Genomic DNA, 19,741 nt, shown 5'->3' on the forward strand with positions numbered 1-19,741 from the left:
TTGGACACGCCTGCACTTCAGTAAGAAAGTTTAAATTCGGAGGGGTAGAGTTTTTACGTTTTTAATATTTTTAGTAGCCTAACAACTTTACCACGTGACTTTATTTTCTGGGTTTCATTTTTTGTTATTTTTCTGTGTATTCGTTTTTTTCGATTGGTGTTGAATGTTTTCCGTGGTGCTTTGTTAAAAATCTAGATTTTGCTTGACAATGAGCAGTGCTTTTAGCTTTAATGCTATAGCGTTCCATAGGTCCCATCGGGTGTTCCATTGGTCCCATAAGGGTGGGACCAATGGAACATTTTGCTAAATTTTTGTTTTTTCTTGTAACTAGCTAACCAATCAACATATTTTTATTTCGCTTTATCGTAAGTTAAAACCACCCACCAGCATGATATAATCCAAAATTTAGGTTGTTTGAAGTTAAAATACAAAAGTTATGACCACTTCAAAAAAAGTGTTCCATAGGTCCCACACTTGCCCTACTCACCAAACAAAAGAAAAGTAGCATACAGTGAAACAAGAATATTTGCCACAAACAAGTAGCCTGCCCTGCTTGATCAACATGAAGTGAGGAAAAAGCTGAATAGGAGGAAATTTGCTTGGACTAATTAAACGTCATAAATACTCAGCAATAGCTTAAAAACTTGTGAAGTTTTAATATTAGTTTATCTTATGCAAAAAACACACCTTCTCTGTCTGTCTAATCTTTTCTACAGAATCCGCAGCTTCAACCTCAAAATTGATGGTTTTCCAAACCCTTTGTAATTCCTAACTCTCATTTTCCACCAGTCCTGAAATGTTCATCTGTATAGCTCCTGCGACGGTTACTATCGATTTCACTTTAGCGCCGTGCAGGATAGAGGAACCACGTGGGCCTGGGCCCACCTACTTTATTTTCTGGGTGGGCCTGGCCCACCCACTTTTGAAAGCCAAATATGTTTGAAAAGGTAGCAAAAGATTTGACCAAGATAACCTGCAGTTTTTGTGATATAGAGAAAGTAATTTTAGCTGCAGTAGAGGTAGGGGATGCAGCAACTTTGTCTTTAAAAGAAGGCACTTAAACCCAGCTAGATGGGGATATTGATGCTAATTCTTTCGAAAACTAACTCAAGCTGTTGACATAGATAAAACATTTACATAAATCTATCAAAACTGATAGTCTACAGTTTTACCTGAAAATTCCTATGTTTAATGCTATACAGCAAAAAGGTCTTTTTCTTGCCACAGACTGGTGAAAAGTTACTTAAAAAGCAGATTAACCCAAGTGCACTTGAACTATAGGATGAACAGTTGAACACATTCACAAAAACTTGATCGATCAGGTTGATCTCACCTCAATTTGCCAAGAATTTATTGCTTTCAATGATCGTACTATTAACTTTTTTAGGAAAAAATTTCAAGTGTAATACAGTAGCAGTCACCTATATAGTGACAATTGAAGGAACCTTGTTGTTGTTAGATACCAGTAGTCCCATTATATTTGTATATTGGTGGTGCAGCTGTTGTGTATGCACATAGTACTGCAGGCTGTTACTCCCGCATAACTTTGCTAACTGTTAAATATGTGTATATACGGTAGGCTACTAGTACCGGTACTTCTGGTACCTATTGAAACTTTGTGGTAATTAGCTGTGCATTGTTCATGCCAGTATTATATTTGCATATTGGTGCTATACGGCTGTCACATATGCGCACAGCCTACTGTATAATGCTGCAGATTATTTATCTCAGGTGGTATTATAACTGTGTGTGTATTGTTTCTTTTTCATTTGTGTGTTCACCGCCATATTTTGTACAGCACTATAAAGCAATTTAACAATTTTGTAAATGTTTTGGCCAAATTGAGCCTAAGAATAGTAAATTTTCCCTTGTTGGTACGAAAGGCAATCATGAAAACTCAATGTATAAATGATGTAAAGTCTTTGGAATGCAGCAATGCTAAGGGGGTCTGGGGGGCGAAGCCCCCCAGAAGTTGGACTGACTTTGACTGCTGCGCCTCTGGGCCCACCTACTTTTAAAATGGTTCCTCCATCCCTGGCGCCGTGTAGTTCTGCTGGTTGATATCGGTCAATGTTCTGCTGGTTGATCGTATGTCGTCGTTTGGCTTGCTTTTAATAAATTGGTATGAAAAAATATTTAGAGATCTGGTAAAAGTTTATCTCTTACAACGACATCAAGACGTGAGCGGTTTGCCGCTTGCTCGCTTCTAAATTTTGATTTATATAAGAGAGTGCGCTTCGAAAGTTTTTGGTTTAGAAATTAAACACTGCCACAAGTAGATTTACTCTTAATTGCTTTGTTACAATAGGGTTTGAGATTTCGGCACATGGTTTTCAAATCCTGAGATTGTTACTATGAGAAAAATTCAACTTTCATGGAAAAAAGTTCAACTTTCATCGCTGGTAAAAAGATATTGGTAATTGTCATTGGTCAATTGTGCTTGTTTGATTATATCAACAGTTCGTTTTTTTCCGGATTACACTGCAAGGTAATGGGTTATAATTAAGTTTAGTTGCAATAGATTGTTTTAAAAGTAGCTTCTGTCTACTGGAAAGGTGACTGTAAGTTTCTCACTTTTAATGTTAATATGTTGTCGAATTTAACCAGATTAGGATTTTACAATGCTTATAATCTGCATTTGGATTATAAGTTGAAATCTGGAAGTGGATTTGGATTTTAAATTCTAAAATCTGTAGATCTCTGCTGTGTATCTATGCACCTGCTGGCTTACGTCTAGGCTACAGAATTATTCAAGCTGGCTACAGGCTGCAAATCAGGCATTTTTAATTGAAACAAGCATGTTCATCAACATGATGAAATGAAACCCTTCAAAAAAATCTGCGCACGCCATTGGTTGTGCTTATAACCTGTCCTATGTTATAATGCTAGCACCAAACTAGATGATAAGTTATATGAACTATTCAATAACAACGGATCAAAATGAGTTCTCCTTTATTTGGTTGTTTATTTCAAATCTGAACCACATTTCCATTTGAAATTATTGTATTCGACAATACAGGATTATACCTTTTGTAACTAAAAAATGTTATCACTTTAACAAATGTGAAGAGAGGGGCGTTCTTCCCGGCTATCAGCACAAGGCTGAGCACTCGCTAGCACTCATGTCCTCTGCCCTGGTGCCTGCTGGTTTTGTTGGCTCTTTCTTTGTTTCCACAAAGATAAGAGTTAAACTGACTGGTAAAGCGGTGGTCGAATAAATTTGTGGCAGAATACGGTGCGATACTGATAAGCCCAGCCTCATGGGCGAAACACGTGTCTATCGCTGTCAATTCTTGCTACAAATCGGCTGCCAAGAAACTTTAACAAATATTCAACGTTGCGACAACGTAAATATGACCCGACCTAGTAAAACTGATGCTTGACCTTTGCGCAGTCGTAGACACTTTAAAATTAAATTGTTGTAGCCTACAACTGGCAAGCTAATAGGTTTGGTATATGTTGCAATTTAAAACACAATAAGTGATGACCAACAATTAATCATGGTAAATGATTGACAAAGCAACACGTATCAAAAGTCAAACAAAACCCAATCAACAAAACAGTCGTTTCATATCTTGATTTAACGTCTGCAGACGTTAAAACAATTGGTTGTAAAAATACTGATGAAAAGAACGGCAAGCAACGTGGCAGTGAAGAACCGCAAGATCAAGCGGCCCTGGTTCAGCTCTCTGGGTATGCGCTTGTGCAACGCGTTTTAAAGACTCCTATGCGGAAACGATATTCTGCCAATCTTGACAACTTAATCACGTAATTTTTGCGTTTCAGTCGAAAATTCCCTACTCTGATATCCTTGTACAGACGCACCGGCAATCTCATGGCACTGGACATAGCACTGGCGAAGCCTCCTCTCTTTTAACCGTTTTTAATTGAATTGTTACATGTTGTGCTTTTGTCCATTTTGCGTAATCTGCTGGAGTCCTTTTGTTGTGGTTATATCCCGTTGTGGTTACATCCCACCCTTTGATTCAGGCACCAAATTAGGGAATATGAGCTGTTCAATATTATCAAATCGAAATCAGTTTTTCCGTTTGGTTGCTCATTTCAAATCTGACCAATTTCTTCCTTTGAAACTATTCAGTCTTCGACATTGCAAGATAATACAAATAAAACTCAATGTAAATAAGTCATGGCCAATCGTAGACCATCGTCAAGCACCAGATATTGGCGTGGAAACGCGTATCAAAAGTCAAACAAAACCAAGTCAACATATCCGTCATATTTTGCCTTGATTTAACGTCTGCAGACGTAAGAACAATAATAGAAAATACTGATTTGCTGGCTGGAAAAACAAATACATATGCAACGTGAGGCTGCACAGAACACGGCAAGCGTCATTGCTGGAAGCGACGGCATGATCAAGCAACCCTGGTTTAGACTTCACAATGGGGACTTGTGCAACACATTTTTAAAATTGCTTTCCTTTTAGCGACATCTCTTAGATGGAATTATTCACAAACATCAACACTTCAACAAGAGGAAGCTTCACTCTGTCAGTTTCCGTGACTGGGCCTGCGTACCGGGATGCTTTTGCCAAGAAAGACATGGGTGCGACTTAATCGCCTGCGCACTGGCGTCGGACTATTTCGCTCCAACATGCACAAATGGGTGATGGCACCATCCGCAATTGCGCCAAGGGGAACATATTTCAGACCACATCATCAGCAACTGAGCCATTTATCATGCGCCAAATGGCGAGCATGGCCTGCGCAAACTGGATGACCTATTAATCTAATAGCTCCTCGACATGTGATCAAACATCTAGCCCGAGTCGCCGCCACTGCTCAAAGGTGGTAAAAGGCAGAGCCCCTCGACCCTTGTTTATTCACGGTCACAATAAGATGCTTATATAATTGCCAATGAAGAAATTTTTATCTCACTGTCCGCCCGGATGCGAAATATTTTTTCCCACGAGATTTCTGTCTCATTTACATATTTTGGTAAAAGTTTGTATTAAAACCGTGTGAATGCAATATTCTCTCGTTGGCACGGTTGGTTCAGTGGTATCATCCTCTGCCTAGTAATCGTGAGAACGAGGATTCGACGCCCGTTGAAGTCAAACTTTATTTTTTCTTTAAATTAATTTTTGCGGTGCACAAGAGCTTTTCAAAAAAGTAGGGTTAGGGAAAGCTTATATTTTATTATCATTGCAGAATTTTATTGGCAAATAGTTATTTCGCAATCTGAATCAACCAATCTCTCAAGCACTTTCGGAAAATCTTACGTTTAGAGTGACTAAAATCAATGAGACAGAAATCTCGTGGGAAAAAAAATTTCGCCGCCCGGATAGGTTAGTTGGTTAGCGCGTGACTTCGTGAACGAAGAAGCTTCAAGATCAAGCGGAGCTGGTTCGACTCTCGGGGAGTGCACGAAAGCGTCGCATTTTAAGCACTGTTCTCCATTCAGCGGCATCTAATGGATGGAATAATTCCCAGGTAACAACCGGAAAACTTCACTGTGTCAATCTCGGTAACCGGCTCTGGGTTAAAGGCCTCTACAAGTATGCGAAACTATCAGAACCTATCATGGCTTTGTCAGTCCAAAGATGAAGACTCAAAACCAACCAACTATTATCTATATAGCGTAATACAATATGCACAAGTGATATGAAAGCGTTTCGAAGTGTTGCCAGATCTACATTCAAGGACATAAAATGACTTTTTTAAGGACATTGTCGATATTTTTATTCAATTTAACTTTGCTTAGAATCATTACCTGTATTTTATTAAAGTGAATGTCATCTGAGACACCGAGACCTAACCCTGGCACGCCGTCAGCAAGAAGCGGTTGACTTGATCACATCAAAAAAAAATTTTGAGAATTTAAGTAAAGTTCAACCAGCCTCATGTTTAAAAAGAATATATATTTCGCTACATGGTAACGAGCACCTTCAGTTCTGCAAACAAATTACTGCAATGAGTGCTGTATAAAGGGAACCTATGCTGTAAGCCTCTATAATCAAAATTAAGATGATGAGCAAAATTTCTTCAACATTTACACATTAAGAAATTTTTTAAGAAAAATGTTGAAGAAATTTTGCTCATTATCTTAATTTTGATTATAGAGGCTGACAGCATAGTTTCCCTTTATGCAGCACTCATTGCAGTAATTTGTTTGCAGAACTGAAGATGCTCATTACCATGCAGCGAAATATATATTCTTTTTAAACATGAGGCTGGTTGAACTTTACTTAAATTCTCAAAAAAAATTTTCTGTATTTTATTATTTATTTTTCAATATGAAAGTACGTAAAATTTTTATTTTGACGTAAAAAGTTTCTACGCCTTCATTAAGATCAGTGGTTCTCAAAGAAGGCGGTACCGCCCCCGGGGGCGTTTTGATTTTTCAGGGGGCGATATGATTACCTCGGCTTAAGGGGGGCGTTTTGATTATTAGGGCACATTCTGGTTTAAACCATCTACCGCCCAGCGTAACGATTTCGTCAAAGAGCTCGTATCTTATCTTCGTGGTAGCATTTCCTACCTCATACCTGGTGGAAAAGGGATTCAGCTGTGTTGTTCTGCCACATAGCCTACCAAACAGGGAAACCCACTTGACATACGGTATCCAAAAGAGATGATCTTCGAATGTTTCTCACTGGCTGAAGAAACTGGCACTTTCTCACCAAGTCCAAGGTTCACACTGACTACCAGTAGGCCTATACTGTTTTCATGCTCGCAAATATATATTTGCTTTTCATCAAATATGGTTACTAGTCTCTAAAACCCTTACAGCCTGTTTCACCCTAAAAGGGGGATCATCAATCATTTGAATAACTTAAAGACTTTCTGATGATCCCCCTTTTAGGGTAAAACAGGCTGTAAGGGTTTTAGAGACTGGTAACTAGTCTATATTTGATGTAATTCACTCTGCTTGGCTTTGAGCAATTTTTGTAGTATTAATAGTATTTTTTTTCGCTTTTCGTAATTAATCGTTTTTGTTGGGGGGCGGTCAAATTTTGCCAGTTCATGAAGGGGGCGTTGAGCCAAAAAAGGTTGAGAAACACTGATTTAGATTTTAGAAAGACACCAAAGCAAATAGCAGTTTGAAGTTCTATCAGATGTAAAATTTGGAAACTGAGAGTTGGATTAATCAGTTTTCAAAATCTTTTGCTGTAATTTTTCCTGAAAAGATATAAATCAATCTAAATTTTGTGACAAAACTAATTTGATTTTACAAACTTCACTCAAATGAAACCTGCTACTTATGTTTTCTCTAAACATTATATTTATGTCGTCAGTCAATATAGGATTGCGTAACTATTGATTGAAAGTATTTTTAACAAATTAATACCAGTGCGTTAAAACATGTTTATTTCAAGCATTTTTTCTGGCAACTCTGGTATAGCCAACTTTGGGTGCTTTTTTCTCCTAAATACGCCGTTAGAAAACATATCCGGGGAACTAGATCGAGAAAAAAAAATGACTTCAATTAAAATTTAATTCTTCAAAGGTAAAATCGCTTTCTTCTATCAGTCTCTTTACCACTGACTACAAGAATTCTAACCATCTCATCTTTTCAATGTTTATTATTTACAATTGTAAGTTGTATCACGTGTCACAATAATAATTATATTAAGAATAATAAGAATAGAACAGATCAGAAAGAACCAAAAAGATATTTACAGCCAAATAAATCACAATAGAATTGTTGTGTAAGTTCCCACTAGCAAATATCCTTCCTTCTTTACATCGATTCAACGTCAACGGATTTTAATAGTTGAGAAATGGCCTAAACATATCCCAATAAAAATGGAGCAATTTCTCAACAAAACTTTCTTGACTGCTTTAAAGTGAATTGAGTTGAGTTGTTAGCTGTTGTCTTACTACACGCCCAAGCAACATAAAGTTTACAGCCTGCTTTTCATTTCGGCAGCATTTGAACACAGATGTTTAAAAAATGACAACGTAGTGGGATATGGATTGTAAAACAATAATAATTAAATAGGTGGGTGATGGAAATTTAATTATTAGATAAAAGACGAAAAATATCATGATCAGTCAAACTGGTTTGGATTAAAATAGGTTCTTGTTGCTTTACGTTTGCTGGGAAGTTTATCAAGGTTGAAGGTTGCCGTAGCAAAATCTATGGCAACACTTGTTTGCCAACAGTTAGCATCACCCCGGGCTCCGAAGAAAATTAAGAATTAATAAAATGAATGATTTGGTAAAATAAACCCGTCAGGTTTTTGTCGAATGAATGTAGCGGGAGTGAAGCTAAGTCAACCAAATAGCAAACAATAACGTTGAATTCAACAGTGAAGAAAACAATGATGAATAGAACCAGTTGACAATCATGATGCAAACTTAAATAGTTTCAGTTACAGTTATAACTATTTCAAAGGGTTGCACAAATTATCAGCTTTGAGTTTTTCAAAAGTAGCCAATTGAACAGCTTGTTGTAATGTAAACTACTTAAACAATGAATGTCGTAATGATCTACAAGATTTTTTTTTTCGAAGAAGGAAAGTTAATTTCCAAATAAATTTAACCTTAAAATGAATTGTCGGCAATATCTTGTTATGGCATGGAACCAACACGTCAACAATGTTACATTCGGTAGCTCACCATAGACTTAAATAGGGTTAAAAAACTCCTAAAATTTTACATTATTCATTTAACGAAAAAGCAACATTTGACTATCTTTCACGTTGATATTATAACGCCATGCAGCAATACACAATAAAGAATTAGACCATTTATCACAATCGGTTATAAGCGATACACAGAAGAAACCACAAAGCAAAACAAACAAATTTTAGTATTCTTGTACGAACTATCCTCTTCAAAAACATATACAAAATTCTACAATAAGTTGTATGAGATATTGTCTAGATTGTTAGCAGGTCTGTTGCTGGCTGCCTCTAAGCCTTCCAAGTTCCACATCATGGATGACGGAATGTTTGCATCGATACCTTGCTCCGAGAAATCATTTATCGGACCATGGAGATCCAACACCAACTGAATGGGATAAGGACATTTGGATTCATGAATGTTGTAATCACTCCAGGTTTTATTATCCTCAAGCTCCTCATGCTCGAAAAAGATACTTTGTCGTGCCAAAGATATTCCTGTTACGATAATCGCTGTCATAATTTCACCAACCTTGAGTTTTTTCCAAAGATGTAAAGAAAAAGTAATTATAATTGTAAAGTTTTAGTTAAGGTACTGCTAGAATAAAAAAGTGCATAACGCTAGACGGAGCTGTAACAACATCACTACACTTGTATACTAAAAAGTTTGATATTCACCCACTGCACTGAGGAGGCCGAAAGGTCGAAACGGTGTGCGCTAAAAAAAAAAAAAAAAAGGTTTGATATTCCTCATCACTGTTAACCCCCCTAGCAATAGTTGCAATGTTAATCAGATGAACGTTGCAACTATTGCGAAAGTAATCATTACACCACACCCAATGGTGAGATATCCTCTGGCAAGATTTTAACTTATTTAGACACTTCTCGAACACAATTTTATTATAAAGTAAGACACGGAAAAATCAACAAAAATAATAAAATAGTTTCAATTACTGTACTTTTTTAACATAACTCGCAGAGCTGCAGTCAAGCCGCTGTCAGATATGGCCACTCACCGTTCATCCAGCCAGTGCCGGATTAACCAAGTGCGGGACCTGTAGCAGATTTATTTGATGTACACTGTAGCCTACAGATAATGACTGGGAAGTAATTGAATATTTTACAGATTTGATATTTTTGATTATAGTGTAGCCGCTCTTGCCACATCGACCATCATGTTTCGCAGATAGGCCAGTTTTTAATCAACTTCAATTTTAAAAAATCTCTCTCCAGTACAATTAGTTACCATCATACATAGATAAATGCGTAACAAATTGTCAATGTTAGGAAACGTGGTGTCAATATTGTTTTCTTTAATCGAAGTGAAATAGTTGAGTTCTGGAAAGGAGCAATCAATAGCAATGTGGTTTACGAATTGGTGTATGCCTTGCGACGTTGCGCCAGCGCAGATTGTAGGCTGTCCAATACTGCAAAGAAAACTTCCACCGGAATCTGTCTTTAGTTGATATCCATTGCATCTGAAACTGAACGGCCACTACCTAGTACCTACATTCTCTTCGTGCGTTCAATTTTGGACAATTCTTTCTGTGCTTGTTGGTCGGTGATCCGGCACTTGAGTCAGCTTCTGCGCCTCTGAACACTCCAGAACGGACTACCGGCGTGTTGAAGCAGCAAAGAATAGCCTACATAGCCTAGATATTTTCAACGAAGTCAAAGAACTGAAATGTTTCTGGACACGATTGTGCAGCGCATACACCAACTAAATTCAACGAATGAGCAATGAGCATAGCATGGAACATATTCTGCAATAGCACCATTTTTTTTTTGACAAGTGCCTGTAGGCTTACTCCGTTATATTTTCCGCTCATGTTGGACCCGTTGTGATAACTCTGTCCCAAGGCAATCGGCAAGATTGATACTCTTCTCACTGGTGTACAGATAGCTCAGTTGGTTAGCGCGTGACTTCTGAAACGAAAAAGCTTCAAGATCAAGCTGCGCTGGTTCGACTGTCGGGGTGTGCGCTTGAGCAACGCACGTTAAGGACTGCTCTCCATTCAGCGGCATCTTATGGATGGAATAATTCCCCCGCAACAAGACTTCAGCAATCGGAAACTTCACTCTGTCAATCTCGGTGACCGGGCCTGCGTCAGTGATTCCAAGCCTCTACAAGTATGCGAAACTGCCAGGATTAAGCTCTGCAAGAAGCTTTCCCAGTCCGAGGATAAAGATTCAATCAATCAATCAGTACAGTCGAATAATCTTTCAAACAACTAGCAGCCTACGGTGGGCTCGTGGCACTCGATCAGGCAGTTGCCTCCAGCGGAAATTACCCGTTTTTAAAGTTTACAATAATTAGGAAGGGATAAGACGTTGGGACTAAGTAATTTAATCCTACAACTATAATATTCTCCCATGTCATTCCGGTTTGCAAGCCAAAAATTACCTACCAACTATGTTCGACAGTTTTTTGCAAAAAAAATGTTTTGCTCACCAAGCGCGGGGCCTTGTGAAGCGCCGGGCCCGTAGCAGCTGCTACATCTGCTACTATAGTTAATCCGGCAGTGCATCCAGCCCGTTAGCTCTGTAGTTAAGAGCCAGACTCAAGATCAAGGTGAGCTGGTTCGGCTCTTGGGGTGAGCGCTAGAACAACTCATTTCAGCACTGCTGTCCATTCAACGACACGTATTGAATGGAATAATTCCTAGGCAACAACACTTCAACAACTATCGGAAACTCCAGTCTGTCAATCTCGGGAAACGGCCCTGCGTCAATGGTTCAAAGTCTCTACAAGTATACCAATCTGTCAGGAATAACTTGTCAGAAGCTTTGTCAGTCCGAAGATAAAGATTCAAAAACCAAAAGAAAAATATATAAGCGCAAATTGAAAACAAGATTTCGACGCTGTAAACATGATTAGGATAAAGCTTTCAGAGCAAATTTGCTTTTCTGAACCCCGAGTTGGCTACTGTTCCGGTGATCAGTGTTCCTCTAAGAAAAAATTTCAGTGCGCAATAATTTATTTTAGTTAACATAAATATTTTGAGGCTGCTTTTGCAAAGTTGCAAGTAAATTGTGAATTTAGTAAATTGTTGTAAGTAGGCCTAATCTCAAAGTATCAAAGAACGCAAAAAAATGACAAAATTAATTCAAACAGCTTTTTTTTTGTTTCGCGCATTTCCGGTGATCACACTTTTCATTTCACTGTCGTCACCTGTTTTTGTTGCTTAGTCAAGATAGATTTGACTCGACAAAATCATCACTTATTGGAAAGTAGCGGATGTAAAAACAAAAATGGAGGGCACCTAGCTCCGATCAAAACAGCAATTTACAAAAAAATAAAAATATAACATTTAAGGTATGAAAAAGTATGAAAATAGGTGAGATCTGAGGGCTGGCCCCCAGAAAAATTTAACAACGTTTTACCTAAGTTTAGTCGTTTTTTGCCTCTAATATAAATGCTTTTTGTCATACTGACTGTCGTGCATATAACATATGTGTTGCACAATGATATTCCTATGGGAGCCAGTATAACATATGTGTTAGACACCTACTTTTTTATATAGCGCGAAGTATAACATTGTTGTTAGATACCCAATGCCCTTTTCAGTGTATTCTGAATGTTTGGTGTACACGCGTAAGTGAGGTATATTCTGGTAGGTTATAGGTGAATTGTTCGTAAACAGTTGTTCGTAAAACAATTGTTCGTAAACAGATGTTCGTAAAATTAATTCCTCGTAAAACAATTCTTCGTAAATCATTTCTTCGTATACATACTTAAACATACATCAATTCTTCGTATAGGTGAATTGTTCGTAAACAGGTGATAGGTCAATTTTTCAGTTGTTATTCAAGGGCGCCGGAAGCAGGGGGGCATCATGGAGGGGAAGGGAAGCAATGATGCCCTTTTAAGGTCATACTCATGTAAGCTATACTGCACATTTTGCAATATAACAATTTCTGCTGTTCGCTTTTAGCCTAATTATAATTTCATTTTTGTCTCAAAATAATATTCACAGCACAAAATTCTGCAACACAGTAGGTTACAACATTATAAAATAGCATGATTGATGTCCTTCATTGTATACCAGACACTTGTATCATTACTCGATAGTGAGCTGATAGATGAGCATTATCGCGATATCTTATCTTAAAACTTTTTAAAAAATTGACCTTTCAGCAACAAAAGTGCCCTTTTTCATAATCTTGCTCCCCAGCCAAAATCGTTTCGGCGCCCCTATTGTTACTCGTGCAGGACATTTTCTTTGAAAATTCTCAAATTTCCAATCGCCTAAGTAGTTTCTTGCCCTTGTGCTTTAAGTGTACTATCTTTGTAATAAAGCTGGCCACCATACAAAAGTTTTGGCTTTCCTTTTTCGCTGCGCACAAAGTGCAATGCCATTCTGAATCATGGAGTCTACACTATGTCTGCTCGTCTACAGTACGTCACATCTCTACCAGTGGCGTATATTTAGGGTGTTAAAGGTGTTCACTGAACACCCCAAGAAATTCAGAAAAAAAGAAAATTTCCATCGGTTGTCGATGTTCTTTACTTTCATGATATTCTAACATCTTGCTGCATGCTGATTGCTTTCTTTTCAATTGCAAAACTCGTCCCCTTCTAATTTTAATACTCCAACGTTTGAGGTCATTGCCTTTAAATTTTTTCGGTCATTACCTTTAAGCTGGGTGTGCACTGACAGCTTGGCGAGTGCTATTTAAAATAAACAATTAAGAAAAATGACGTCACAAGGCAGCGAAAACAGCAATGGTTTTAGTTAAGCCAGGCTGTTCACTCGCTGATCTGAACACCTTGGCGCGTCATTGGGGGAATCCCAGGCAATAGCAAGTTTTAGCTTGTTGGATTAGAGCAGTGGTTCTCAACGGGAGCGGTACCGCCCCCCAGGGGGCGTTTTGATTTTGCAGGGGGGCGTTATGATTACTTCGGATTAAAGGGGGCGTTTTGATGACTAGGGGCATTCTGGTTTAACCCATCTACCGTCCAGCGTAACGATTTCGTTATCTTCGTAGTAGCATTTCCTACCTCATACCTGGTGGAAAAGGGATTCAGCTGTGTTGTTCTGCTACATAAAAAAACAGCGAAAAGCGAAACCCACTTGACATATCCGTAAGAGGTGATCTTCGATTGTTTCTCACTGGCTTTACACCTGATGTGAAGAAACTGGCACTTTCTCACCAAGCCCAAGGTTCACATTGACTACCAGTATAGACCTACAGTATATACAGTTTTCATGCTCGCAAATACATATTTGCTTTTCATCAAATATAATTAATCTAACAGTCTCTAAAACCGTTACAGCCTGTTTCACCCTAAAAAGGGATCATCAAAAGGTCCTTATTCTAATAGAAATAGAATTCTACTGGAATAAGGACCTTCTGATAATCCCCCTTTTAGGGTAAAACAGGCTGTAAGGGTTTTAGAGACTGGTAACTAACTAGCCTATTTGATGTAATTCGCTCTCCTTGGCTTTTTGCTTGACATTGAGCACTTTTTGTAGTAAGTTATTAATAATATTTCTTGTTTTATATTCGCTTTTCATAATTAATCGTTTTTGTTTTGGGGGGGGGGCGGTAAAATTTTTCCAGTTCATAAAGGCGGCGTTGGGCCAAAAAAGGTTGAGAAACATTGGATTAGAGTTTGAGGTGATCAGAGTTGGAAACAAGATAAGATAAAATGTTTTTTATGCACCAAGTGCCAGTAAATTAGGACTATAGCTTATCTGAATCTGCAACAAAGCTTATGGCAACAGCTTTATTTTCTTGTTTATTATCGAGTTGCTTTGTTATTGTTTTAACTTTCACCTGTTTGTTTTTAATTCGCTTGTACATTTCTCAAAGTGTTGCGACCGTGCCTGATCCTTGCATGAAGTAAATCATTTCCATCTCGAGCACGCTTTAACTTTCGCGTTTTTTCAGACTCCTGCTGTGTTATGGCAAGTAAAATTGTTCGTTTTGATGGTCGGAAATAAAAACTGAACTGAAGTATTATGTGACTTTAGAAATGCAACTTAATGTTTGATATTATTAAGTCTTTCATTCAATAGGCGCTGTCAAATAAATATCTATTTTGTATTCTTCTCCATTCCGACAACATTATTTTTGTCAGTTCTGTTCATGTTCAGAATTTATGCTGAAAATGCTCTCAGAACGCACCAAATTCAATGTTAATTTTAAAAATTTTCTGGGGGGGACCCCAGACCCCCGCTGTTGCTTTGCCGTCACTGAACACCCTGTCAAAGTGGTCACGGTACGCCACTGACCTCTACGCTACCCTAATTAATTACTGTAACTGTTTATTGTAACCAATTAGTGTTATGGTCAATTGCATCCACGAAGAAATGCTTTACGAAAAATTGTGTTACGAAGAATTAATTTTACGAACATTTGTTTACGAAGAATTGTTTTACGAACAATTGTTTACAAAAAAAACGTCGGACACCATTCTGGTATATATCATTGGCGCCTAATGTTATAACTAAAAACCCGGCTAAAAACCTAGTTATAAAATGTGAATGACACATTAGATCACCAGAAAACATGTTCTTCTTTCTGTGCATGAGAAATTGCTTTTAGACTACATTTCACCGGGGTCACATGTCCGGGTATTCTTCGAACAGCCACTTGATGATAAAGTCCTCCAGCGTTGACAGACCAACTGTCCTCGGTGAAATGAAAGTCAGGCAGTGGTAGAGTATGTAGTCTGCGGTATGTTCCTCTGTACCACAGTTGTATGCCGCAAATGCTGATAAGACCCCACCTGTGCTTCAAGGATCCGAAGCGCCCAACACCCGAGCGGAGACAATTCAACTGTACCCAGGCAAGTCCACTGAGCTCTTTTCCTAATGGCATGGGTCCAGCGTCTAAAACAAAGTGTGGAGTCTAGAGGTGTTGTATGTCCTCTTCCTTTTTCAAGTGTTGGTGATCCAAACATGATAATATCTTACAAATACTGGATGTTTTACTGAGTGTAATGATTTGGTATGCATGTGACCAATCACCCCAAAATGGCTGCTAAACGCAACTAATGCTTTGTATGTAAGTTTGTAATTGTATGGTAATTGTAATTGTATGCATTGTAATTGTATGTAAGTTTTTTTTAAAGGTTGTTTGGGATGTTGGAAAAGTTACTTCATAATTACAGCTATAGCTTATGTAGCATATGTGTTATACATACAGTATATAACATATGTGTTTATTATGTTTTACATGATGTGCCGGTGACAAAATTTTAAAAATTATGACTTTATTATTAATCGAATAATGATGGCAAACAGGTGTAACTTACATAAAAAGTCATATAAAAAACAGTTTTCAACGAGTTTTGAAAAAAAATACTTTGGCTTTCTGGGAAAGTTTTTAAAAATGCCCCTAGCAGTCAACGTGCGCGAGAGCCTGAACACTTTTCTCATTGTAACAGCATGTAAGTAAATGAATTTCTGAAATGCATTTAATAAAACAAAACTAACTTTAAGTAACGGTAACTTCTATCATGTATAGTTTTTCAATGTAACAGCTTCCATCAAAAAGTTAGTCTTCTTGTTTCGTATGAGACAGGATTGTTCAAATTTCAGGGCAGGTGATGGAAAGCCAGGTGAGTGTAGCTGTGCTGCCATACCATGCATTCCATTTGGTGCCTTGTAAATGGCACATTCATGAATGACGTGATCAGCAGTTTGTTCCTCTACGCCGCATTCGCAGGCCGATGAGGGAGCCAAACTCCACTTGTACATGTTGGAATTGAAGCGGCCAACTCCTGTTCGGATTCTGTTAAGCTTAATTCAAGTCGGCCAGGACAAGTCCATACTAGGGTGCGAGCCACTGGGTGAAGTATAAAACCATGGAGTTTGGTATCGGCGGCACACCATGCTGCATTCCAAGTGTCTTCCATATAATGTGCTGCGCTGATGGTATTATCGCTGAATGGTTGTAATAATTCAGCGGTAGCTGGCACATAGGAGTGCCTTGACTTTAGCCGCCGGGAGGGTTCCTGAGGTGAAGTTGGCTGCAGGTATCCAGTCACAGTTCACAATGCGTCGTTGATTGGCCGGTCGATGAAGCGGATGTGGGCATTGCGGCACCAGACAGAGGCGTAGTATTTAGCATTAGAGTGAACTAGAGCCAGGGTTGCAGTGCGCAAGGTGTCAGCGTCTGCATCCCACGTTGTGCCTGCCAAGCGTTTTAGCAAAGCGATGCGAGGCGTCATTTTTTGCCAAGTGACTGTAAATGGTGACGGCATGTGCATGACCTGTCAAGCGTAACCCCAAGTTAAATTGGCTCTGGCCAAGACGGCAAGATATTGCCGTTGATGTTCACTTTCAGGTCACGTTGAGCTTCCTTGCTGTTGGAATGGAAGGCTGCTGTCAACGTTTTACTTTCGCTGAGCTGCAGTTTTTATTAATGGAGGCATCCAGATATGGTCGTCATGTCTTGGCTCAACGTCGTTTCTAATGATTGCCAGTCTTTCGCAGAGTGCAAGATGGCCAAGTCATCAGCGTATGCATATTTATCAGATCTTGTAGATGATATATCATGCATATTAAATATAGACGTTGAAAAGAAGGGGTGCCAAAATTATCTTTGTGGGACATTGTTTTTGAGACGCCGCAGTCGCCTAGGTTTTCCGTTTCAGGTTGTAAGGGTAAAACTTTTGTTGTGGATGAGTTCCATGATCACTTTGACCATGTGTCTATCAGGGAGTAGGCGGAGTTTGAAAACCACTTCTTCTTTTTCTTCTTCAACTGCCTTGCCTGAACCAGGCATCGACGGCCTCAGATAAATAATTTAGACCAAATATTCCTATTATAATTATGTTGCATGGATGATTGTTTCTGTCTTGTCGTTAAATTGTTTCAGATGAGTTTGTCTTTGTCTGCTAGGTGTCCGCTTTCCAAAAATTTTACCAGTTAAGAGAGATGCTCCAGTTTTTGCTTTCTTATTACATGGCCGAGAAATTTATGTTGTCTGGTTTTCATACTTTTTAACAGGGATCTGGTTTGGTTCACTTGGTGTAAAACTTCTTTATTTGTCTTCTTTGCAAGACGTTTTACACCAAGTGAACCAAACCAGCTGTTCTCTAAAAAACCACTGCTGTAGAAGTTAAACTTGAAAGCTTTGTTTTACGTTTGAAATGCTGTAAGCTCACAGAAATCAATAATTCAAATCACTCTACGCAAATTGACTGGTGTTACTGCGCAGTTGCGCATCTTAAAGGGAACAATGCTGGAGTGCTGGTGAGTGATGACAGACTAGAAAAGTTATATTCATGCATGGTATATCGAGAAAAAGACAACCAAGAAAAAAATCATCATCAGATTTTATTGAACAAGGCTTCTACGTTTCCCACCTTCACTATCTTGAATCATATTTTTGACTTTTTCAATCGAGTCCGATTCCTCAAACACTATTGGAATGAACTCTCCTGTCGAAGTGCACCACACACCGAACCTGTATCCTCCTCTAATCCTCAATACCAAGTGAAGTGTAACTTTGGGTCCGATTTTGTAGTCACTGAGCTTTCCACCATCTAAGTTCTTTCCGGCAAATATTAGTCGTTGTTGATCGATCGGAATCCCTAAACATACCTTGTTGGTCAAATAGGTTAAAATGTCTTTCAGCACTGGCTGAACAAAAGAAAGCTAGAAGCTGAAAAAAAAATAGTATTTTTTGCCTGAGGTGAAAAATATTTCACAAATAGATAGCACTGAATCATGTATAGCAAACCATAGCAAACACATTATTCTTCATCTACTATTCTGATGCCATTTAAATCATTTTTAAATCAGTTATAAATTTAAATCAGCGCCACAGATTTAAATCAACGCCACCATAATAGGTGCAACATTCCAGATTCCAAGTACCAAATTTTGTGTCAGCCATTGATAATAATAATTCACTTGGGTTGTAGCAATTACTCAGAAATGTAGAAAAGATTTATGTCAAAAACACTAATCTAAATCCTTTTACTATAGCATTTGTTTCACAAATGGAAGGATAATTTCTCTAATCCAATCATCTTCTCTGTTCGTCTTTTACCTCAACAACAATGCTGATGTAGCTGAGCCACAAAGAAACATATTTTTGCCACTAGCGTTTAAAATCTCTGTAGATATTGGGCAGTTATTGAAGTGTTCTTATGGTTCTTATCAGCAATAGACCCAATTAGTTCTTGGTGGTACACATGTCGTCGTTCCATAGTGGGCAGTCTTGTAGCCGGCAAGGTTCGGATTTTTGTCGTTTTTGAAAGGTGTTTTGGAGGGTTCGTGAGCGTCGAAAGAGGCGGACTGGCAAATCCAGGTCTTTGAAAACTTTCTTTACTTTATGGTCCGCGTTGTCGCTAATAAAGAGAAATTCAAAATGTATTAGGTTATATGGTGTTTGTCTATTTTGCTGGTGTCGTCGTCATCTGGGTTGTTGCTTAAGAAAATCTTTGGGGTATCCGTTGTCCTCGATCGTCTTCTCGTTTCGTCACTTATGTGGTGTTGCTCCATTGGGTGAGGAACATCTATCTTTTCTTCTCTATATTTCGTTAAAGATTATGGTCTTCTTGATAATGGTGGGTATAGGGCCGAGTCGAAGTGTGGGAGTAGTTTTTCATTTGCTTTTTTCTGGAAGGACTCGTGGTGGATTGTGCCGTCTCTGTCGATCTTTATAGTGAAGTCTAGTGGTGAGATTAGATTTTCTGCTGTTGGTAGTTTCATTTCAAAGTTAATAGCTGGGTGCGCTTGATTGAGGGCGTTTTGAATGGCTAAAGTTTCTGTGTTGTTGACTGTCAGCAAGAATGTGTCGTCAACGTATCGTCTGTAGAAAGTGAGGTTTGTCTGGTTCCTCAGTGTCTGCTTTTCTAGGGTGTCCATGAATAGAATGGCGAGGATTCCAGATGTGGCGTTTCCCATTGGTAGACCGTCAACTTGGCTATAGAAATTCTCCTTGAATGTGAAGACGTTGTTTTGAAAGATAATCTCGAAAACAGAACCGATTTCTTCAGGTTGTAACGGGCTGCAGAACTGTGTTCTTCATGTCAGCAGTTTTTGGATCACATTGTTGATCGCTTCATTAGAAGGGACGGAAGTGTACATTGTTGTAACATCTAGGCTAAAGGGAAGTTGAATTTTCTCAGGGGGTCTCTTGCATGCCTCTGAATTGGTTGAATAATTCTTGACTGTTTTTAAGGTG

At 38.5% G+C, this 19,741-nt stretch overlaps 1 protein-coding gene across 1 annotated transcript in view; it reads right to left on the minus strand.

The window, feature by feature from the left end:
- The window catches only part of LOC145783975 (uncharacterized), a 67,825-nt gene that overhangs the window by 18,987 nt on the left and 29,097 nt on the right, over nt 1–19,741 (minus strand). Inside the window, exons 7-8 of the mRNA XM_082595736.1 lie at nt 17,913–18,140; nt 8,960–9,088 (exon numbers count right to left, since the gene is read on the minus strand). Coding sequence (XP_082451862.1) covers nt 8,960–9,088; nt 17,913–18,140 — 357 coding nt within the window. The remainder of the gene's footprint in view (nt 1–8,959; nt 9,089–17,912; nt 18,141–19,741) is intronic.

Source organism: Aplidium turbinatum, chromosome 15 (assembly GCF_918807975.1).
Source record: "Aplidium turbinatum chromosome 15, kaAplTurb1.1, whole genome shotgun sequence".
NCBI lineage: Eukaryota > Metazoa > Chordata > Ascidiacea > Aplousobranchia > Polyclinidae > Aplidium > Aplidium turbinatum.